The 24,312-nt window shown below is 37.7% G+C and overlaps 2 protein-coding genes across 5 annotated transcripts; both read left to right on the top strand.

The window, feature by feature from the left end:
* Positions 1–1,697: 1,697 nt before the first annotated feature.
* LOC110834070 (15-hydroxyprostaglandin dehydrogenase [NAD(+)]-like) lies at positions 1,698–10,974 on the top strand. Of its 2 annotated transcripts, none has more exons than XM_022072858.2 (7): positions 1,698–1,891; positions 3,242–3,337; positions 4,848–4,974; positions 5,493–5,599; positions 6,842–7,015; positions 7,675–7,823; positions 8,505–10,974. In XM_022072858.2, the coding sequence occupies exons 2-7, from the start codon at positions 3,245–3,247 to the stop codon at positions 8,626–8,628; spliced, it is 774 nt and encodes a 257-aa protein (XP_021928550.1). In that variant the 5' UTR covers positions 1,698–1,891; positions 3,242–3,244; the 3' UTR covers positions 8,629–10,974. The 2 variants fall into 2 exon arrangements, with proteins under 2 accessions (XP_021928550.1, XP_021928551.1); XM_022072859.2 differs by lacking the exon at positions 1,698–1,891 and adding an exon at positions 1,952–2,843.
* A 1,840-nt stretch (positions 10,975–12,814) lies between these two features.
* LOC147873644 (15-hydroxyprostaglandin dehydrogenase [NAD(+)]-like) lies at positions 12,815–20,855 on the top strand. Of its 3 annotated transcripts, none has more exons than XM_087350275.1 (7): positions 12,815–12,884; positions 14,201–14,298; positions 14,793–14,919; positions 15,489–15,595; positions 17,543–17,719; positions 19,361–19,530; positions 20,195–20,855. In XM_087350275.1, the coding sequence occupies exons 2-7, from the start codon at positions 14,206–14,208 to the stop codon at positions 20,322–20,324; spliced, it is 804 nt and encodes a 267-aa protein (XP_087206401.1). In that variant the 5' UTR covers positions 12,815–12,884; positions 14,201–14,205; the 3' UTR covers positions 20,325–20,855. The 3 variants fall into 3 exon arrangements, with proteins under 3 accessions (XP_087206401.1, XP_087206402.1, XP_087206403.1); XM_087350276.1 differs by lacking the exon at positions 12,815–12,884 and adding an exon at positions 13,585–13,711; XM_087350277.1 differs by lacking the exon at positions 12,815–12,884 and adding an exon at positions 13,770–13,999.
* Positions 20,856–24,312: the final 3,457 nt, after the last annotated feature.

Below are 24,312 nucleotides of genomic sequence, written 5' to 3'. Positions count from 1 at the left end.
TTATCGTATTACGTGTGGGCTTTACCGTGAATTAATCCAAATTCCATGAGCCCAACCCGAAAGAGCAGGAGATCCTAAATCTTCGAAACGTTAAAACTTTGTAATACTTCCAATAAATTTGTATGGACGGGCTTAACTAGGTCGTATAGCAGTTAATTTTCGGTTGAGGCAAATGTAATACAAAATCAAGGCCGGAACTTGCATAACGCGCTGCTCAAAATGCAAAATATACGAAGTGGCTGCCTGGAAGTATACAATGCCTCAAATTTCCAGTGTGCGCTTACAAAGATACCAGGGATCTTATAGCATTAATAACAACACATTCGTGTTCACTAGGAACATAATTACAGGTAAGAACTCCTTCGAATGGGTGGCCCAGTTCAAATATTTGATAACAGTAAAAAAAATCATGCCACGTAAATGTAGAGAGATAGGTACACTAGAGGAACGCTTTATACCATTCAGTTAGAAACGTTTGTTGTTAAGTTTCTATTTAAAATGCTAACAATTAAAAAATACAACTTATGTTCTTTTATAACTGTGGGCTATGACTTTGTGCCTCTCCCTGAGAAAGGAACGTGGACTGAGGGTGTTTCTGAACAGGCTTCGCAGACTAAAATTTGACTTGATTTAAGAGACAGGAAGCAACAGTGGTATAGAGAAATACACAATAATATGCTACACAATTTGTTCTTTTCACCATATATTATTAGCGTGAACAAACAGCATGCAGCAGTCACGGGGAGATGAGAAATGCATACAAAATGTTAATCTGTTAACTTGAAGAAAAGCTGTCACTTGGAAACCAAGGCAAAGATGGGAGGATAATATTAAAGATGATCTCATACAAATATAATGTGAGGGTGTAAACTGCATTCAACTGGCTCAGGAAAAAGTCTGATGGCGGGGAAGATGTCCTGACTTTTGAGTTCTCAGTGTATTAGATGCTACCGTTATTCTTTATTAGCTGTTTAAAAATAACCGTTTGCATAAAAAGTTTCACGTAAAATTACTGAAGACTGCAAATTCAACTTCAACAATTTTGTCATCCCATCAGGGATGGTAGAGGCAGTAAGAACTTCTACAGTACTACACGGCGCAACACCCCAGACGACAGACATGTGCATACTCGCTGCCTTGAGAACCTGATATACCACACATTTTAATGACACCTGAAAGAACAAAGAAGGAGTAAGAGTGCAGATAATTTTTGGTTGTAAGAGACAGGAACTTAATACTGAAACCTCTCATATAGTAACGCAGTTCTCGTCTTAGCGCGCCGAGGTACGTATTCACAAACTACTCTACAGAGACCAACCCATGGCAGTGTAACCATTTATTACATCTACTGTGACAGAAATGCCACTGCTATATTAGTGAACTCCACTCCAAGTCATAGTAATGCCCATTTCATCTGTTATGAAAGAAATGTCATCATCAAAAATTAGTTTAGGTTAGTTTCTAATTTGAATTTTAACTCGCTTGTCGCGAGTAACCTGTCAAAGGCAATTAATAAGAAAATAGGACAAAGACAATCCTCAAACGTCGATAAATTCAAACAATATTTAAATAACAGCTTCAAATTTATTGTGGGATTGAACTTCAAAACTTCCTACACTAAAAACAAGTGAGAGTCATGATGACGAACTCAGAGTCAAGGATAAGATATCATGTAATATAAACACGACTACTGATATAAGAAGCGCAGATGTTTCAACTGGAAGCAGGATCAAGACACATTCAGGACAGCAGGCAGGGAAGTAATCGGCTACAACGTAATTTGCAGTATCATCAATAAACCTTATACGAATTATATAAACTTTCACTAAAAAGTTTACGTGTTAGAACAAGGTATTATATAATATAAGGTTATCCCACATCAAATAAATCGGTGAGTATACCTCAAGAGCCTGAAGATAATCACGAACAAGTACGGAAATAAACGCATAGCGTACAATTATGGCGCGTCAGCTCTGTTATTACGTCTAGATTTGCAATTCGTGAATGCTCAATTTTCATGTTGTCTTAGTAAGTAAAGTGAAACAGAAGAGGCAGACGACCAAACATTTCGAGTATGAAATTCGTACAAAATCAGTCCAACGGTTCTGGAGTTAAGAGATGATAGCATAAAAATAACTTCTGACTAATATTCTCGAAAACCGCGTGACTTACGAAAAGCGTGTGCTGTTCATAAAGTGTGGGTCTCAATTCTTTCTAAAACGTTCTTGTTCAAAACAATTTCCCTTCAATAAATATTTAGCAAGTTAATCCAGAGATGAACGTAGAAACGCGAGTAAGTCACAAAACGTGTCCGCTAATGCTGTTTGATTTCACATAAAATTTTAAAGTGTCAACAAGTTTAAGTTGAAGTCCCCAATCTGTTCAATGGTTCTTGAGTTGTTGCATACTGACAGACAGACAAGGCAAAGGCAACAGACGCATTTTTGCAGCTCAGTTACGAGTATGACTACAACAATTCCCATAACGTCAGAATTAGAACTATTAAATAAGAAAACAGGCTACAGGATTTTCCGCTTACTGGCTTTTAGATTCCACTTCACGTAGTTATTTAGTGAACGAGTATTTAGGGCCTAATATCTTATCGATAAGTGGCGAGTTACGAAACTTCTGAATTTATCTTGTCCTCTGGGTCATTTGGGAAGAGCACAGATCACAAAAAGCAATTTATAAAGGCAAACGAAGAAGATATTTTTCCAATCACAAGATAGTTTTAGTTTTTCATTCATCCTTCATAAAGTAAGACAGTCTGGAGATTGAATAAGCAAGAAGTGAACAAAATTGGATTCGCAAAGGAATACAACACTGCCAGCGCCACTGTCAAGGTAGAATTAATAATATGACCCTTTATATAATTTATTTCTTCATACACAGAATGTACTGTCATCAACATTCTGATGAAAGTGCAAATTTTGGGGCGTGCTTCATGTGTATACGTATTTACTCTTTTCATTTTGGGGCGTGATGCTGACCACTCACCCCATCTAGTGCTGAGGTCAAGAAAGATTAGGAGGTATACCTTCTCTCACCCCTAAACGCCTACATGGCGTATAGTGGGACATTTTTTTACTGTTTTCATTTACTATACATTCAAATGGGCATGACAAAGTCGAGGGTCTCACTCGAGATACGGCTAAATGCAAGTCTTAAAATCCTGAGAACATTAATTATAATTCGAATCTAGAATTGTCATACACTGTACTGAGGTGTTTCTTTTCCGTAGAACATGGACCTGCACGGAAAGGTGGCGCTAGTGACTGGGGCAGCTCACGGCATTGGGTTGGCCACCGCCGAGCAACTGCTGAAGAACGGCGTCAAGGTGAGAATCAGTCACTACAAATAAACACGTGGGAATGAAAAGGGCACACGCCACAAAAAGAAACTTTTATCGAAATGGAAAAATGTTTATTTTAAAGCATACAAATGACAATCAAATTACTTTCAAACTGATAGACACAACAGGATGCTTAAACGCTGCTTTCTTCCGGAGAGTTAAAAAATCGACTACAACGTTCCTCAAGCCGCAGTCAGGAAGATTTATAGATTTAAATTCAGTTACCACAGTTTCTTTATCTGTTATTATTGTCTTTGACATGTACCCTTTTCATTCGTACGCATTCAAATACAGTACATAGCATCCCATTCGCCCGGTTTGTCGTCGTGTCAGCAAATGTTCAACGACGTGTTCTGGAGGTATTGCACATTTTACAGGCCCATCACCAAACAACAGTATTCGAGTAGTATCTCAGTTTTATCGTACATACATACAGATCTAAATAATTTAGAGCTCTAAAAGGGATGAAAAAAACTGCATAATAAAAGCTCCGTTTTGTTCTCTCATGGTGCATGAGATGAGCACGCATGAAGTTGATGAGAAAAGAGTACAACGTTTTGGCTAAAAAAACATTAATGCAAGAAACCACTCGGAATACGTTGGAGCTGCTGGAAGGATAATATTAAATTTATTTTACAGAAATAGGTTTGGAGGATGTAGATTAAATTAATCTGGCAAAGAATAGGCACCGGTGGCGGACTCTTGCGAACACGGTGACGAACCTTTGGGTTCCATAAAATGCTGAGAATTTCTTGATTAGCTGAGCGTACTAGTTTCTCAGTGAAGACTCAGATCCACGCAGTTAGTTAGAAGCTGCATTTATTATGACCACGTATAGCAGTCATACAGTGGAAACGGCAATGCGTGGAATGACGTCAACAGCAAGCAAATCCAGCAAAGATAAGAGCGTCTTGAGAAAAACAAAAGTTTTCCACGGGAACGTAACGAAAAAAATTATAAGCATTATCTACAGATTTGCCATCGTGTTTGCTATTGAAATAAAATGACTGAGATTTTGAAAAACGAACGTGGTGCAAAGAACAAAAGAGTCGGTAATTCTCACAGATCCCTGTTCTGTGAAACGTTACACTTCTCTAAACTAGACATAACATCTTAAACTTTCGCTATCATTCCACCCGCAAGGTGACGGTATTAAAATTGCAGTTTAATGGATATGACAGTGGTATTAGTAAGATATTTAGTCACGTTTTAACTTGAACGTGCCAGATTAATTAAATGTTCCTTTCGCCAGTCCCATGAACACACATAATCTGTGACATTTCTAATAAGAAATATACATTGAAGATTTATGTCTTCTGGGTTGTTGCGCTGTGCAGTCTGGTAGATGTTTACCAACCTTTCAGAGGTCATACTGCCTCCGTCATCAGGGCGATTCATCGACCAGACTACACAGCGCAACAACCCAGAAGACAGAAATCTTCATACTCACCGCTGTGAAAACCTCAAATCATACAAGTGTACATTGATTTTACAGGGTGTGGCAATATGTGACATTGACTACAAAAAGGGAGAGGACGCAGCTGCGTCGGTTATCAAAGAGTACGGAAAAGATCGAGTGATTTTCATCAAGACTGACGTCACCAAGTCGAATGACTTAAAAGGTCTGTTGGGCATTTGTGTGTAGTCAGTCACAGTGTTGTTTGTTGAAACTAGGTCACTTCCCTCTGTACAAACCCATACGCTCACCACGAGCGCGAGCTTCTACTGGCTGCCTAACAACGCCTGGCGGCTGCAGTTGACTAACGACTTATTTTATCTGTTCGGTTCTGCTGTGTTCCAATGTATGGAGCACCACTGAACCACGAAAGTAAGACAGAAGATTTTTTTATTTTTAGGCTTTTCTAAGTGTTAGCCGGGCCGACATGGCTAACACAGCCCTTGGCCTATAAGGAAGGTTGCAAGCCTCCAATCGAATCCCGAACCTCGTGAATACGAGGTGAGAGTGTTAATCACTCAGTCACGACGGGAATTCGGTGGAATGGTAGAATTTTTCACAGATGCCTTTGTACTTAAACCTGTTACGCGAACGTTGTCTTCTGTACAGATAACTCAATAAACGACTGAATTGTACCAGTGGAATGGTAGAATTTCTATACGGAACTACTGTTTGTCGTTCCAGAGGCTTTCAAGGAAACGGAGGAGACATTCGGCACTATCGACATCGTTGTCAACAATGCAGGGATAATCGACGATGATCACTGGGAGACAGAGGTCGAAATAAACGCGGTAAGGAGTTCTTACTCCACTTGATGCAAGAGTGTTACAAATATGTGTCAATATGAATCCATCCATAGTCCATTGTATAGTTGTTAGTGTTAACGTTTTAGCAATGTCTCACCCATCATGTTCTGAGGACTAGAAAAGTGAAATTATTCAATTTTAGCAACAAGTGAAACTAAACACCTCACATGGTTACCCAAAAATATTGAATTAACTACATAAACAAACACATTGTAGCATATTCTATCCCGGCGAAAATGTATGCAAAACATGTCTTTTAAAATGCGTTTGTCCTAGTGTATATCTGAGAAAGCTAATCTAGTTGTAAGTTCAGATTTTAACAACTACAAATACAGGTAGTAATAAATAGTGCCAAAGACACATTCCTTTTGAAAAATTATCCAGTGGGATTTCTTTTAAACAAAAGAAATATAATAATCTGCAAGTAAAATGGCAAATTAACTTCCTAATTATATAACAAAGAACCAAAATCTCAGCCCTCAACACATCAGGGTTTGCTGTATGATTTAAATATGTGAGTGCTACTTTAAATAATGCATTTTAAAAAGTCCACATTGTAATGACAAACCGCAGGTCCTGAACTGTAACCCGTAACTTAAAATATAATTCATACACGTCTCAGTGTAATGCCAAGCTAAAACTTCGTGCTTTACCGAAGAGGTCCGTTTTATATCTTCCCGACATGCGCTAAGGACACGGATAAATTTCATTATAAACTTTTACCAGATCGTGTGCCTTTCTTCGACAAGCTGTAAAACGAATTTGAGTATCGTCTGGATGTCTGCCGCGTAACTAGTGGCAGCCATATTGAACACATGTAAAAAAACTTCAAGTGCTAACAAATGTTCTGCAAGAAACCGCGTTGTGATATTGCTATTCATTTGGTCACAATAAATTTTCAAAGTCGTATACTTCATTCTGTTACTTTCTGTATAGTTTTAATCGGCAACAATACAATCCGCTGCTGTACATCGAATACAATTCGACCTTCCGAACCGTACACCAAATCCTGACTCTTGCTGACTGGTGTAGGTGTCACGACGTGAAAATCAGTGCTACGACTCAAATGTAGCCTGCGAACATATCTGATTTCAGCAGCCTACGTAAATATTTGCTGGATATATGAATACCGAACCAACAGATACATACACGTCAATGGTAGAAGTAATAGTTGCAGAAATGCAGGTTTTATTCTCTAATGAACGTGTAATTATGCTCTGATTTCAGAAAGGAGTCGTTAGAGGCACAGAATTAGCGTTGAAGTACATGGGAAAAGACAGGGGTGGTAAAGGAGGTGCAGTGGTTAACGTGGCTTCTGTGGCCGGTTTGGGTAAAAACAGCGCTTGTCCAGTGTACGATGGAACGAAGAGTTTTGTCGTAGGATACAGTCGGTCTATCTCTGTGAGTTGTAAACACTATTTAACATGTTTATGTTGCGAGGCCATTACACACAAGTACATCGGCAAGCCAGATACAACGGCTCTTCAGCTGAAAACATTATAGGCTAGTCGTACATAGACTGGCAATGTTATTACATACACCACAGCCTATTTAACTTCAGGCCGCATGCATAAAATAAACGTATAATTGCCCCTGAGCCTTGTCTGTCCGTATGTTTGATGTCGAAAACCACTTGACTGAGTTCAATTATCGGGCGAATTTAATTTTGGGTAGTACTAGTCCATTAACACCCTATTAGACATGAAAGAGGAGCCTAACTTATTAATTTTTATTTAACTTAAAACATGACACTTCGTGCAAGAAACGGTTATATTAAATTATATATTTATCTCTAACTAGATATCTCGTGCACACAGTGTAATACTGGGTTACGATTGGTTCTCAGAAGAAACATTATTATTTTTCTAAATTCAACTGCAATGTTTACCGAAACGTTGGGAAACCTTCAGCATTTGAAGTGGATATATCCTGAAAGCCGATGTAAATAAATTAGCCTAAGGACAAGAAACATGATGCTCATGCTCTGCCAAGAATAGTCGCATAGTTCAAATGTTTATATCTGAGAACAGTTTTTTATAATGCACGTGCGTGTTTGCCAGTTTCCGCCGCTGTATAAGAGCCACGGGGTGAGAATACTGTGTATGTGCCCAGGATTTACGGACACCCCTATAGCTGCTGGAGTTCTTGATGCCTACGAGAAGCTGAATTTTGACAAACAGAAAATATTGTCAAATGTTACAATGCAACAGTGAGTAGCCTTGGTATCTAACATACATTACAACAAAATAAGTTAAAACGTTGGTAGTTAGTCGATTTAGGCTGCAGAACATTGATTCTAACTCTGGTTGAAATAAGAACAAGCCTACTGTAGATATGTTGGACAAATATTTGCAGAATGTACACATTGCCGAATATAATACGTGATCTGTGTAAGATTTGAGGTTTTCACAGCAGTGAGTATTTAGATTTCTGTCTTCTGGGTTGTTGCGCTGTGTAGTTTTGTAGATGTTTACCAACGTTTCAGAGGTCATACTACCTCCGTCATCAGGGCGCAACAACCCAGAATACAGAAATCTAAATACGTGATCTTATTAAAAAGTAAACATAAAGAAAAGTAAATTGAAATTTGGCTAACAGACACAAACTTTGAAGAATCAAGATAATTTTAAGAAACGACGATGTTGTCTTTGTGGGTTGTGACGCCGTGTAGACTAGTACGTTTTGGAGAAATATACTGTCGTCAGCTTCAGGGTTAAAACTGAAGCTGAGGAAAGCCTTTTTTGTAAGGTGAAGACGGTATGTTTCTCCGAAACACTGGTATCCACCGACAGCGCCATAAACCAGAATAACATCACCATCTTCACCGCCGTGAAAACCTCAAATCTGTTACGCAGCAGGTACATAAATACACGCTGTGTATCTTTTGCAGACCTGACCATGTAGCAGAGGGCATTGTGCATATTCTACGTGAAGGAGAACCTGGAACTGTGTGGGTCAGCGACAGATGCGAGCCGGTCTATCAGGTCAACTTCCCGGAGCTTGTCAAGCCCTAAGGCTACATCAGCACAACTTCAACACAATGAAAATAAGCCAATTCCCACGCCAAGGATTCCCTCGCGAGTCTGGAACTATTTCGACGAGCGAGTCTTACAAAAATGCCAATGGCTTGTGACAGCCGATGCTAATCCACAAAGCAAATACAGATTATTTTTACTAATAGTGTTTATTGTGTTCACGGGATGATTCATTGGCCTCAAATAATATGATCTCCGACCATCTAGAAGTTTGTAACACTGATTAATTAACTTATTAGGTCTATGTTGGCCATCTTTAGTGTCTGAGATAGGACTATATTTGCCCAGACACAGACTGACATTATGCCGGTATAATGATAACTAGTCACCTGAAGACGAGGTTAGAGCCAGCCTAAATCGTCGTGTATATGATAAAACCTTAAGTAAGGAATTATTTAACATAATAATGAAGAAGTACAACTATACATTCGTTGTTACCTTGCCTAACTAAAAACCCAGTCACTTAAAACTTCATAATTCAAATACAAGTTTTAGATTACCTAAATGCCTCAGGTTCATTCCAATGTCAATGAGATGAAACTGGAGGTGAGGCTTTATATCATCGATACCTTTCCTCTCACAACTTCCTGACTGGTAAAGCACAATACAATCCTTTCAGAACTACACAAGAAATTTGCCAAGCAACTAATAACGCTGCGTCGTGAAATGTATGAGAGAAATTAAAGTTCAAAATGAATAAAGCATCGACAGTCGGCATCATAATGCTCAAATTAAAGGATTAGAGTTATATCACAAAGGACTAAGTACAAATCAGAACCATCATAATTTAAGCAAATAAATGGAAGAGTAGAGAGTATAAAACGTTAAGGATTGTCATTCAAAGCGCTAATTAACGTAACATCAAAATAACCAATTACTACGCTTAAATATTGAACGGAAAGTTTCAGCGTTTCACACGAAGATAAAAATTCAACCGCAAATGATGTTTTAACATTTTACGCATTACGGACAAGTTAACTCGATTAGAAACACAATATTTTTGAATCAGCTTAAGATACAATTGATATATTAACAGTGAGTGAAAAAGTCTTTCCTGCCATTGTTATCGGTTACAGATAAGCTATCTGTAGCTTTATGCGAAGGTTTCTATAGAAGGTTATATAAAGTAAACAGGAAGGCATTTATGAAAACAAAAACAACGAAAATTATATAATGTATCAGTTTATGACAATATGAGCCACATAACGACACAGCAGTTCAAAACAACAAATGTCGTGGTTTATCAACGAGTCAAATTGAAAAAAAAAGTTTTATTTCGAACAGAGACAGACTTCATACAGAGAAACACAATTTAAATAGAATGATTTTACTTTAAAGATCGTAACGCAGTCCACAGAATACGACGTTTCTGAAGTTTCGGAAAGAACTATTCAATTAATTAATACTATTTTAATAATTAATACTATTTTAATTATCTTATTTTAAATACATTGTAATTTGACGGAATAACCAAATAATTTAATTTTAATTTAATAAATCACAATATGACGCAACTACACTATCTGATAATTAATACTAATAATCGCATATCACTGAAAAGCTTTATGTAAAATGTTGTTAAACATATGGCTTCCATTGTTGACACTTAACATTCAGCCCGCGCATGTTTTTTTTATACCGACCCTCCTGCAAAATAGTTTGATTTTAACTGCACTATATAGTCCTTTGCTAATTTTCATTCATTATAAGATGGTCGTGATGCAGGCCGAAAATAAAAATTGATTGTCCGAAAACATCGAACTCGGGGTTCTAGTAAAACCAACAACAGGAATAGATTACTTGAAAAGTTACTCTGTTGTATACTTCTAAAAGGATAGAAGGGAATGATCCAAAAGAATTCAGGTTCTAAACCACATTCTGCAAAGAACAGAAGGAAGGCAGGAATACGTAAAAAAATTCGACACGTAATATCGAATCCTCACGAACGGAACTAAGTTACACTGGTACAGGGTCTACATAAACAAAAAGTGTAACAACATAACAACACAAGAAAAGAGTAACCCACTTGTGTGCACCAGGGCCATTTATGCACGAAGTCCCTAAACTGCCAAACCAGCACGTGACAATTGGGTTTAATTATTTACGGTTTCGCAATAATTTTGTAAACATCTTATTAGGAATTAGCCTTCTTTTCCACATTTCAAACGTTTGCCTAAATCACTTCCCTCAAATGTCGACTTTTAAAGCGACGACAACAGGTCCACTGACACCCATGACTGCTCTTCAATGAAATACATCAGACATATCTTGTTGTAGTAGCATGAGATCATATTACAAAATAAATAAAACAGAGTTTCAAAAATAGCCTATTATTCTTTATTTTACTCTTTTATAACTGCCTTCATTCACAAAGGAAACGAATCCTCAATTTTAAACTGATTTCCAAATTCTTAAAAATTCTGAAACTTGATGGAAATGAGAGACAAACCCATCTTCGGAGCTGAAAATGGAGGCAGCACATTTCCCCGGAACATTGGTAGCTACACGGGGCAAAAAACCAAGAGAACATAATCATCACCAGCACCGCCGTGAAAGCCTCAGATCTCATACAGTATCACATTGCCCAAAGGGACTGACGGTCTAATGATACAAAGAATCTGGGGATAGTCGGCGTCGACCAAGAACCGAACCCGGAACGCAACGAATGCAAAGCAGAAGAATTTACTAGTTAAGATTGTGCGGTAGGTTACAGATCATTGTCAGTCGTTCCCTTTGTTGACCAATCAGATACAAGAATGTAACATTGCCGTCTTTATTTGCAGCCACATAACCTTCACTTTTCCTCTTTATCCTTCAAATAATTTTCAAGAACACAGATAAATTGACCCCTACGAGTGGAAAAATGCAAGAACTTGGTCACTATCTACAAAAGGTCACAAGGCAGAAAATATTATCGAAGCAAAAATGCGTAACGAAGTAATGTCCTCTATACAAACAGCTATTCAAGGCTGCCACATGGAAAGAATCTACAACAAGAAATAATAAAGTACAAAGCAGTAAAGCAACTGAATTTCCATTTCAGAATACGTCTTTTGAAATTTTACACACGCTTTCTCCATGGAGACAATTTACATAGACCTACTTTGAAGGACATGAGGTTCTTCAACCCAGAAGACAACAATCCATAGACCTAATTTCTTTGAAAATGCAAGAGTTCACTTACGACCATTTGCATTTTTTAGCATCAAAGCTGATACTGTATTCCGATGTAAAAAAGTTGTGAGTGTTTTAAAACTGTCATAAACTAATGCGTTCAAAATCAGTTACAAATAATAAAACGTAATTTATATCACAGAATACCAAACCACAAACTAGCCCGCAAAGGGCTTAGTATTTTCCGTTATGGCCCGTGCTCTAAAACGTTGACATCCCCGGTGACAAGTACCAAGCACTCACATATTTCGGAGTTTTTTCTCAGCCTTTCTGATGCTGTTGACACCCTATTCTCTAAGCATTCTGATACCGCGGACCCCGAGGGGTCCGCGGAACTCGTATTGAGAAACACTGCCACAGTTGCCACAAGCCGATGCATCTACGAATCTTTGTATAACAAGTCAATTAATTTTTATTCGTGTGCTGGACAATATCTAAAGAGGTCAACTGTAACCAAGAACTAGAAACAACAATACCAGCAACAAAACTTAATACGAAGCTTGCAAATCACCAAATACGTGTACAAGCATTTATCGCCTTATTGTTGCTAATAACGTAAAACAATGAGCTTCAAGGTGCAATCTTATTCATCTATCGCATTCTAGGTACTGAGTATCTAACTTCGGTGTTATTACAATTCTGTAGTATGATCAGGTGAAATTATACAAACAACAACTGGTCTACACGCGTCATTAATTTCGAGGCCGATATCTTTATAACCGTAAAGACAAAATTTATGTGTCAAGTTTGTCTTCGGTGCCTCACACGACAATAATACAAAATACGATCACGTGTCACGTTTTCCCCTCCACTGCTTCACTGTCATCTATGGCTGCTCTATCTCTTCCAGACAGGGCGTATCTGTCTGCACTTATTCAGGACATGAAAGTAAATGTTGATTCCTATGGTTATTTATAGACGTCAGACGAACTGAAGAGTTGCCTACATACAGGGGCTGATGAGAAATGGTCTGATGTTTCGAACGGAGACATTCAATGCGTGGAAGTACGTAAGCCGTCAAAATTTTTGTCTCCCGGGATTCAGCAAGCACTGCCTGAGGGGTGCGTAAGTTCAGTAGATATTTCTCTTTTATTTTTTATTCAGTGTGCCTGCACGCTTTCCTTCATCATAGTTTTCACTTCCACACTGCAGCAAAGAACATAAAAACCTATCTATCTACTCTATTTCTTAAAATCTAAGAGATAATTTTTAGGACAGGATCTGCAGTACTAGACACACTGAGAAACAGTTATCAATAAACTACCAGCTTCAGCCTTGACAGACAGAGGACTAAGAGATTTCCAACAGGACCTGAACCAAGCAACTCTCGGATTGGTATCAGCCACATTTCTGCTGTACTAAATTTCTGCCCCCCCCCCCACATATTTCTCTGCGAGTAGTCTATACATGACAGTATTTTGTAGTTAAAAGCAAATTAGTAACTGCGGGGAGACCTTCATAATTATTATTCTGAATGCCAGATGAAATCTTTCATCTTCTCCTTCTTGAGTCCAATGAATGCAACAAATATCTGAAGAGCTCACTATTCGCAGGGAAAACAGATCTCGTTATCAGCTGTTTTATTAGTATGAAGTTCCCTTAAGAAATGCTCACATCTTCGACCACTTCCTAGTCCAATTCATCTCGGTTCTAAAACAAACTGGCATAGCAACATCAACTGAAGAAAATCGGAAGAATGTTTACAAAACCCTGCATGCATGCAATAGAACTGACTGCGATAATGCTTTGTATCAGCACGTGACATTTTTCCTTTCCTCATGTACTTTGCTCTCTCCGCATTCTTTTCTCCTATAAATGCTGCTAATGCGGACAGCAGCCACAATAAGTGATTTTCTTCGAATCCGAAGTGAAACAATTTCTTGACAAGGTAAGAGGTGTCTGCTGGACTAGTTCTTTATGGGTTAAACATAATTTCGATAGCCTTGAATCCAAGAGATTAATTTCCTCAGCTTTCTAGTAAGATTACAGCTGTTACTGTGGCCGAAGAAATTATCGACACAAGAAATGAGACTACTGCCGCTGGAAAATAAAGTTTAAAGTAAGAACAATTTTCACTTCCGCCTCTGCTACAGTAACGCTCCTCTGATCACCCTGCATATACAGTCTTCAGGCGCGCACATTCGTCCAGAACACAGCAAAGACGATCAATCAGTAGGTAGGGTCTACGTAGAATATCTCAACCAGCGGGCTGATGCGGCTTCCAATGTGGGAAAGAAAAATACTGACAATTATAGGAACTGTTTGTAACATAATATTAGTAGCATTCTACTCTACTTCAGTCTAGTCTGATATTATGTGTTTCTGTGTGTGGACCGATCAAGATTAGACACCAAGTTTGATGTGACTTCATTTACAGGTAATATGAACCCAAAGGGGAAGGTAGCTCTTGTAACTGGAGCAGCGAGGGGTATAGGACTTGCGATTGCCAAGGAACTTCTTCGAGAGGGAGTGAAGGTATTTTGAATAATAAGAGTTTTAACAACAAAGTGCATAATAAATCTACAGCAAAACTAAGGGCACAGAATTGGGTTAAATCCCTCAGTTATAATGCTCCAAACCTGAGGGAATATTTTAACGAAAGTAAAGGAGCATCTTCACTTAAGAAATATCATAGCACACTGAATTATTATAAGCAAGTACCATGTTCAAAGTTGCCCATTGTCCATTGTTTGAGGTAGACAGCATTTTGTAAGTTGGCTAATTATTTTCTGATGATAACACCAACAAACTCTTGGTATATAACAAAAACCTTGTTGTTAGGTTGCTTGCTACTTCCCAATGCTAATTCAATTTTAAACTGCTGCAATTTTGGCTTAATCGATTTTACGTCTTCAATGGTTAGATTATGTAGGAATTAATACTGTTCAAGTCACAATCATTCAGTTATAAGGTTCATAATACAGACACAGTGAATTTTGTCGGTTAACGCAAAGAATTTTATTTTCCAGGGACTTGCAATTTGTGATATTCTGGTGGAGAAAGGCAAAAATGAAATAAAGCAACTGGAAAAAGAATTTGGAATAAATCGAGCAATATTTATCAAGACTGATGTTTCCAAAGAGGACGAAGTCGAAGGTCTCTCACAAGTTCATGAATTTATATTGTGCAGTGTAACTGTCTTAGTCTAGGTTTATTCATATTAATTACTGGACACAAAATACACAAAGAAAACAAGACAATCTCTGCTGGAAAGCAATGAAAAACAAGTGGCTCAATTTAGACACAAGATCATAATTTATAATATCATTTTAATGACATTCTAAAATATTGATTCTGTATTAATTCTTTCAAACATAGGAATCAAATAACAAAATAATGTAAGAATTTCATTCAGACTAATTAATCAACTGTCACATTATCAAAGTAAACTTACTTAGTAATAAAACCAAACAGTATTTTACATGAATCTCTGTAACTAATGCCTATATTATGGATCACTATTCATAGCTACTTCCTTAAGCAACAAACTATACCAGTAATCTCCAGAAATAAATAAATAAATATTCAATGTTCAACATGAAATGTTTTTCCTACTTGAGATTTTGGAGACTGGAACTAAAAGGTTAAAACATTTGGGATGCAGTTTCACTGTTTCATTTTTATGGTTTTGCCACTTGTATTGTCTCTTATAATTATCATTTCAGAGGCTTTCAAAGAAACTATCAACAAGTTTGGTAGTCTAGACTTTGTCGTCAACAACGCAGGTATATTTAACGAGAGAAAATGGAAATATGAAGTGGCTGTCAATCTGGTACGTAGTAAAGATAACTGCATATACTGGGGGTCATGCATTACATGTCATGTAACATAATATTTTTACATAGTGTATCAATGTATACACAAGGGACAGGACTTTAAAATACAAATCTATGAAAAATTTTTCCCCATTTTATACGAGGCTATGTCTAATTTCACAGTTTTGTACTCTTTTGCCTTAATTATCAAGCCTTCACATTCTATCTAACACATAAAATCCCTCCTAAACTGCCTGGATTTCTCTCTGCCCGGTTGCTAAGCAACCAAAACAGATTTTCATAATTCAGAAGATTATCTCTGTTAGATTGGTTGGCAAACATTAATTCATAAAATAATCACAATGAGATGCCATAGCAGCAAATGACAGAACATTAGTTAATCGGAATATACATTAGGGCTTGTCGGTTTTTAAAAACCGGGTTTAAAAACCGGTTTTTTGGATAAATTTGTAAAATTCGAAAACCGGTTTTTAAAACTTAAAAAACCGATTTGAAATACAAGAATTAATATGTAAAAATTAATTAATTAAAAACGTTAACATTTTGACTTGAAATCGCCTCGGCCACAAGCATATTGTAGTAAAACTAATCTTCATGAGTCAGGCTGAAATTAGTTCCAAATTATTAAATGCTTTAGAAGTACGAATTCAAGAAAGAAGACAAGTTGGATTGGTAACCCTTTTGCCATATTTGCAAAATCCACAAAACATTTCAACAAAGAAATCTAGTGTATTTACACTAGCTTGGAAACTCGATATTATTAAGTTATCTGGAAAAATACTGTCTAGAATATATCGAAATTCTTGTATGGAAATAGATTCCAATGACGAATGTATCGGAGACGGAGAAACTATTAATTAGTGCAATGCTCTAAAAGAAGCCATGGTAAAATCAATTCATAGGTTTCTTCAGGAACCTGAAGAAATAATATCAAATCCGAAGACACTGAAGGCCGAATTTTCAGTATTTGAGGCAACCAATAAAAGAACAAAGAATTTGGATTTATTATTTGATGCCCTGAAAACGATAAAACCAAGTTCAGTAGCCAGTGAGAGAGTATTTTCCATTTCAGGCAATTTTGTATCTAGAATAAGAACAAGATTTGGTAATCGTTCGATATTTTATGTTCTTTGAAATCATATTCCCTGAAGAAGGATACTAAATTATATATAAACTTATAATTTATATTTTGTACGGATTTTAGCTATTTTAGTTTTTATTTGGTTTTGTATGTAGTATATTTTATTTTGTTATATTTTTGTAGTTCCATAAATATTAGGTAAACTGAAAATTTTTAAAATAAGTATAAATATTTTTTTACTGTTTCAATTATATTTTGGTTTTTTGTAAAAATTCGAAAACCGGTTTTTTGGAAATACTGGGATTCGAAAACAGGTTTTTTCAAAAGTCGGTTTTTGTATAAACCCTAATATACATGTTATAATAAGTAAGAAACAGCATAATGTTACAGTACAGCAGAGTTCATCAATTAAACAGGTGAAGAATGAGTGCTTTCACAGGTCAAACAAAGTAAGCATGCAATAACACCAAATAATCTCTGCAGTTCAAACGACATCATTAAATAACAATCCTAAAGTAAGATGGCTATCTTATGGGTTGTAGTTCCATGCTGTCTCCATCATTACCCTGAACCATGATGATGGAGGCAGTAATAATCTCTGACACATTGGTAAATTTCTGCCAGACTACACAGCGCTACAACCAAGGAGACAGCCATCTTCATACCCAATGCTGTGAGAACCTCAAATCCTACTAAAATGTCAAACTGAACAAAACTGTGGTTTCACATATCTGAGCAAGTAGCAAAATATCTTAATATTCAAATTACTTTTACCTTCTGTAGACTGTTACAATTTAATATTATCTTTTTTCTGCAACATGGCTAATATGAATTGTGTTTCAGTAATTTCATTTTTTTACAGAATGGGGTTATCCATGGTACTCTAATGGCCTTGAAGTACATGGATAAATCAGCAGGAGGAAAAGGGGGCATAGTGGTCAATATGGGGTCAACTATTGGTCTAGGAGAAGGAAATTATGTTGCAGCAGTAGCGAAAGCCACACACAGTGCAGTTATTGAACTAAGTCGTGCTTTTGGGGTAAGAATTGCTACGAGAATCATTGTGCCTCTATGACTGTAACATACACCATATTCACATTTTAAAACTTTGCATACTGTGTAGTGTATTATAATATAAAATAAGCAAACAAACAAACTATTAACACTATAAAAAAGACACTAGTGCCATACGCGTTTCAACCTTAAGAGGTCATCATCAATGGCAACAGGGTAAGTAATTCATTTAACCAAAATAGTTTAGAAAACAGATAATGCAGTAGAGTATTTTACAAAAGCATACCAAGCAACACTACACTGGATGTTGTTATTGCAGAGTTCAACTCCTGTGAATACCAACATCCAGTGTGGTGTTGCTTGGTATGCTTTTGTAAAATACTCCACTGCATTATTTGTTTTCTAAACCATTTTGGTTAAATGAATTAATTTCCCTGTTGCCACTGATGATGACCTCTTGAGGTTGAAACGCGTATGGCACTAGTGTCTTTTTTATAGTGTTAATAGTTTGTTTGTTTGCTTATTTTATATCATATTCACATTGCTGAAGTACACAAAATCAGAGTTAATGATTCCCATTCGCTTCCATCAAGATCTCTCACAAGCTTAATCATCTGGCTGCTGTTCTGTGTATATCACTTTTTTATTGTTTCTTTGCTCCTCGTGGAGGATAGGTGCTTTATTCTGGAGGTTTCTTGATCTATTAGACATTTCGTATGACTCTTTGGATTAGTTATCAGCCCATCACAAGGCCTCTACCTGTACACAGGACACCCCAACAAAGAAAGATGTGAAGAAACATTGATGTATTCAGTACGATTTGCGAGCAATATTAGCCACCATCATTCTAAATTTTATTCTTCCCTCTTTTAGGCAATGACATTGTCATTGTCACTATCATTATTGTCATCACCATCATCCATACATGCGCCCAACTGGGTGGACTAATGTATGTCAAGGTCTTCTGCATTCCTCTCTGTCATCCCATATCACATGCCTATTCTTTCATGATATATATTTTGTATATCTTCCTTAACTTTCTGTCTGTACCCAGCCTTTCTCAGTGAACATTTATTTGATATTTTTATTTCTCATGACCTGAAAGTAATCCTATTTTTATCCAAGTTTTATTGCATATCCACACCACTGTATTCTAATTTACAGTTCACAGTTAACATTTATTTGCTCTGCATCATGTTTTACACATGGCCCTGAAGACTCTTTGTATCACGCCACTATCATTAAACCCCCACAGAGTTAAAATCAAGGTGGCAGCCCCACAGTATACAAATACAAGTTCCCTATTCCATATGATAAAGGTTCAAATAGATACATTTGTTGGATATATCTGGACTCCACTTGTCAACTGACCTTCTGTTCCATAAACCATCTGTACTACAAAATATTGGAAAAGTAACTACAAGTTTCCTACTTTTTCAGAAGAATTGTGTCATGCTCTATGAAGGAAAATTTACCCATTAGTGTCCATGCATGCACTAGCACTCAGCTACACTGTCATTCTAAGAGATAATCGTCGCCTGGCAAGACCACAGTACAGGATTTCAAATCCAGGGTCTCCACTATTGAATTTGAAAAGATCCATTATCTTTCATCATTAAACACTTAAAAGGCTAGAGGTTAAGGTGGTTAATTTTTCATGTTACAGTCAGATAATTTCTATCAAACTACTGGAGTCAGAGTGATGGTCATTTGTCCAGGTTATACAGAATCAGAGATCATTCCAGTTGATCAACAACAGTTACTTGCAATACTTTACAAAGATGAGTGGGTGGACGAGTTTTATAAAGAAGAACAAAAACATTTACCACCACAAAAGTAAGTACAGTTTATCTGGCACTAAATCCCAAACTCATATTTAGAGAAAGTGAATTTAGACTGAGTAAAACCATGAAAATCTGATGAGAGGATAAATCTGGATTGGTAATAATTATATGAAATACAATATGATTGAGCTTCTTAATGCGCTACGAGTATACTCAAATTTTGTGGCTATAACTCGTTATATTCATTTCTTTAAAAGCTTCCAAACACAGAAACAAGCAAAAATTATTTTCATTAATTAGAGTGGATTCCAGTTAAGTGGGACACATCGGTCTAGAACACTTTAAGCGGGTATCCCAATTATGTGAAGTTCCCCGTGAAGAGTTAAAAAGGTTTGTTCTATAAAATTTGTCTCAAATAAATGGCATCCCCGATTAACTGATGGCCCAATTAACCGGAATCTACTGTATACAACTTAAAGCTCAGTCTTTGTACAAATTTCAAATTACAAATATATATCGAGGTTTTGTGTAATTTTCTTCAGTCTCTCCATGTGAACACTGGGATAAACTATTTCTTACTCCCTTCACTTTAATTAACTGTTCATAATCATCCTTTCATCTCATTCAGTCCTGCATAAAAAAATGCAGTGGTGACAGCATCTTTAAATAATCTTAACAGAAAAACCTTACATTTTTTCTTCTTTTCCCACAACCAGAGCAGAGAATGTTGGCAAAGGTGTGCTGCACATGATTCGCGAAGGGAAGCCTGGTTCAATATGGATAAGCATCAACAATAAACCAGCATATCAGATTGAAATCCCTCAATACGAGAAGCTGAGGGTGTAGTCAGAAGTAAACATAAAATGACGTTCGCTGCCTCACTTGTCATAAGCAAATGAATGAAGATCAGTGGTGCAAACAATTTTAGCCTCAGTTCAAATATATTAAACTGAATAAACAAATTATTTGTTATCACGTATAAGTGCAAAAATAAAATTAAGGGAATATTACTTTTGTTTCATAATCTTAACAGTTCACATTTAATGTTTACATTATAAATAACTCTAATAAAAATATGTGTATGAAGCATACTGCAAGATTATAGATGACTGGATTTTGTTAAGTGGTGAATAATGCAACTTTAACTTGTGGAGACCCACTGAGATGAGATACAGATGGGATAAATTTTTGGCACAGCAAAAAGTTTTTCAGTTGGATTAAATTACTTTTCAATCTTACTACAAAACAGTGCCATAGAATTAACTAAGCAACTAGCCTGAAATGTATAGAATGTGAGCATACTCATATTACAATAAAATTCTGTAAATCTTTGACATATATAATATAACAGGTGCCATAAATTTTTATCTCCTGAAATAGCTATAACTTATTTCTTCGTCACTCTTTCATTGTACGAGGGTCGCTCATTAAGTAATGCCCCACATTTTTTTCCTCAGAACATATTTATTCAAGATGGCTCAAATTTAGTGACAATATAAATCAATGTTTCCTTTACACATACTATTTTTCCACATAGTCCCCATCAACTTGTACGGTTTTACGCCAGCGTGGAACAAGTGCATGCATGCCTTGCCGGTACCAGCTCTTGTCCTGTGCACGTAGCCATGTCCTCACTGCTTGAATAACGCTCTCGTCATCTTCAAATCTTGTTCCGCGGATAGCATCTTTAAGTGGCCCAAAGAGATGGAAGTCGGAGGGTGCCAGATCTGGACTGTAGGGTGGATGGGGTAGCACCGTCCAACCCAATTTGGTGATTTCTTCCCGGGTTCTCAGACTTGTGTGAGGGCGTGCATTGTCGTGCAGGAGCAAAATTTCTGCTGGATGCTTGTGAGGCCGAACTCGTCGAAAACGCTTCTTGAGGGTTTTCAGGGTCCTGATGTACGCGTCTGAATTGATGGTCGCACCTCTTGGCATCACATCCACAAGAATGACCCCATCACTGTCCCAAAAGACAGTCATCATGACTTTTCCGGCGGAGGGAGTTGTCTTGAATTTCTTCTTTCTCGGTGATTGAGGATGATGCCACTCCATTGACTGCCTTTTTGTCTCTGGCTCAAAGTGGTGTATCCAGGTTTCGTCACCTGTAATGATCCGGGACAGAAAGACCTCTCCCTCAGCATCAAAACGCTCCAACAATTCAGAAGAAATCGTTTTCCTTTGAATCCTGTGGTCTGCTGTGAGACTTCGTGGAACCCATCTTGCGCACACCTTCGAATATGCGAGAGCCTGGATAATTGCAATCACACTTCCATTGCTGACTGAAAGCTGTTGGGCCAATTGTCGAGTTGTGATGCGCCGATCCTCACGAATAATGGCATCCGCGCGGTTCAACATGTCTGGAGTGGTGGCTGTGGCAGGACGCCCAGAGCGCGGCAGATCACGGAGCTCGGTTTCTTCACTTCCTGAAGCTTTAACTCTCTTAGCCCAGCGACCAACGGTGCTCCTATCGACTGCACAGCTTCCATACACAGCACACAAACGTTTATGAATGTTCACCACCGTTTCTTTTTCAGCAACAAGGAATTCAATTACAGCTCGTTGCTTGTAACGAGAGTCGTTCACAGACGCCATTTTAACAGTTCACTACAGCTCCGCTATCGGTTGGAATCATTTGAAACTCCGTACACGAACGCGGGAAACATCAAATCTCAAGCATGTAAAAGTACACTTTTCTATCTTCATTATTGGCTGAGAAAGAAAATGTGGGGCATTACTTAATGAGCGACCCTCGTACATTAATAACATATCCCCTTGCTGTAAGAGAATTCAGAATGCACATTTTAAAGGACAGGAACAGAATAAATTTAAGTTCTGGAATTTATTGTACATCCATTTGTGCTGAATTTGAATAATGACTACTCATACAAAGCACACTACAAACACAACAAAGTGGATCTTTGTTTTTCTCCTGTCATTCAGAACGGAAACTATTACACTGAGTTTACTTTAAAATGACCACAGATTACAATACACAATGGGATTATTTTTTACTCACTGCTTTGCCACTACTGTGCAAATCAGCTCCTTATCCTGATTTAAGAATTAATAGTGAAATTAATTTTCAACAAAGTAGGTTTGCAAGAAAACTGTACTGAGCCGAAGTATGGAAAAATGATATAACATGAGAGGCCTATTCTTACGTCTGTTAAGATGATCAAATCAACAAATTACAATGGAATGTGTTTTGAAAGAAGCACTCAGGAGACAAACCACAGACTGAAAAATAATATTAAAATTAATCCTGCAGAAACACATCTTGGTGTTGTGTTCCAATGAGTTGGGTAAAAGAAAAAAACCGAACCAACCAACATAAAGGGAAGTTAATAAATAAAATGTTCAAATCATTTCTCAGTCATAATATTCAGAACTCGATGCACTATTTTTCGGTACAACAGATGAGGTCTGAATGAAATGGTCTTACGTGGTTTTCAAACAAGCTTTTCTGTCTATAGTTACTTATGGAGCTTTTCGAAAGGAAAAACTGCTTCAAACATTGTTGAATATTGTAAGTTTTGAGGTTTGTGCGATCATCGCCCTGATGACGGAGGCAGTATGACCTCTGAAACGTTGGTTAGCATCGACCAGACTACACAGCGCAACAACCCAGAAGACAGAAATCTTCATACTAAGACTCGCCCTGATGACGGAGGCAGTATGACCTCAGAAACGTTGGTAAACATCGACCAGACTACACAGCGCAACAACCCAGAAGACAGAAATCTTCATACTAAGACTCGCCCTGATGACGGAGGCAGTATGACCTCTGAAACGTTGGTAAACATCGACCAGACTACACAGCGCAACAGCCCAGAAGACAGAAATCTTCATACTCACCGCTGTGTCGCCCTGATGACGGAGGCAGTATGACCTCTGAAACGTTGGTACACATCGACCATACTACACAGCGCAACCCAGAAGACAGAAATCTTCATTGTTGAACATTCGCTGCTCTCCGAATGTGCGTACGGATGCACGTATTTAAGCGCGCGCGTCGCGCCAGAAATATTTTAGGCAACTGCCAGAGTCTCTTGACACTCTATTATACATAAAATGGCCGAACCTCTGTCGATGATGACGAGCGTTCTGGACGACCATCTTCGAGCACAACGCCCGAAAATGTTACGAAGATTCGGCAGGCCATTCACGAAGATCGACGTCGTACCATCAACGACTTGTGCGACATTGTTGGGATAGGCTATTGGACCTGTCAGCTGATTCTAAAGAAAGAACTCCACATGCGACGCATCCTGTCTGAGGACCAGAAGCAGAATCGACTTCTCGTTTGTCAGGAGCTCAAAGATCTTGCAAGAACCGACCCCAACTTCCTTTCTAAGCTCCGTGTGACTTCTTCCTCTTCCCAAAGATGAAAATTCAGCTAAAGGGAAGGAGATTTGAGACGATAGAAGAGATTCAGACAGAATCGCAGATGGTGCTTGACAGGCTGACAAAGAAAGGTTTCCAGGGATGCTTCCAGGCTTGGCAGCGGCGCTGGGATCGTTGTGTTCACTCCCAGGGGAACTACTTCGAGGGTGATGGATGAATTTAATACCTGAGATAAGTGTACGGGTTTTTATAGGCGCAGTCTAGAAACTTTCCGATCGCACCCCGTATTGGGGAAAAACTGCTTCCAAACACAAGTTATACAGAAAACTGAAACAATATTCAAGTCCGACACTCGTTTCCCGTAAATCTCACGGATCCGGTGGAACCTAAACAAAAATGACTTTCACAAATGTTGAGCGAAAAACCACTGGCGTGGAATTGCAGTGCATCTATAGTCTCTTGAGGTGAGCATTCATTAAATAGAACTTAT

This window comes from Zootermopsis nevadensis, unplaced genomic scaffold, assembly GCF_977971745.1.
Source record: "Zootermopsis nevadensis isolate Lab colony 2312 unplaced genomic scaffold, Znev_1.0 Znev_ptg000017l, whole genome shotgun sequence".
NCBI classification, from domain to species: Eukaryota; Metazoa; Arthropoda; class Insecta; order Blattodea; family Termopsidae; genus Zootermopsis; species Zootermopsis nevadensis.
This window is presented reverse-complemented; position numbering and strand designations above follow the sequence as displayed.

Coding starts and splice junctions, on each gene's coding strand:
- LOC110834070 (XM_022072858.2), top strand. CDS start 3,245: ATGGACCTGCACGGAAAGGTGGCGCTAGTGACTGGGGCAGCTCACGGC. Junction 3,338..4,847: donor TGCTGAAGAACGGCGTCAAG/GTGAGAATCAGT, acceptor TTGATTTTACAG/GGTGTGGCAATATGTGACAT. Junction 7,824..8,504: donor TCAAATGTTACAATGCAACA/GTGAGTAGCCTT, acceptor TATCTTTTGCAG/ACCTGACCATGTAGCAGAGG.
- LOC147873644 (XM_087350275.1), top strand. CDS start 14,206: ATGAACCCAAAGGGGAAGGTAGCTCTTGTAACTGGAGCAGCGAGGGGT. Junction 15,596..17,542: donor ATGAAGTGGCTGTCAATCTG/GTACGTAGTAAA, acceptor ATTTTTTTACAG/AATGGGGTTATCCATGGTAC. Junction 19,531..20,194: donor AAACATTTACCACCACAAAA/GTAAGTACAGTT, acceptor TCCCACAACCAG/AGCAGAGAATGTTGGCAAAG.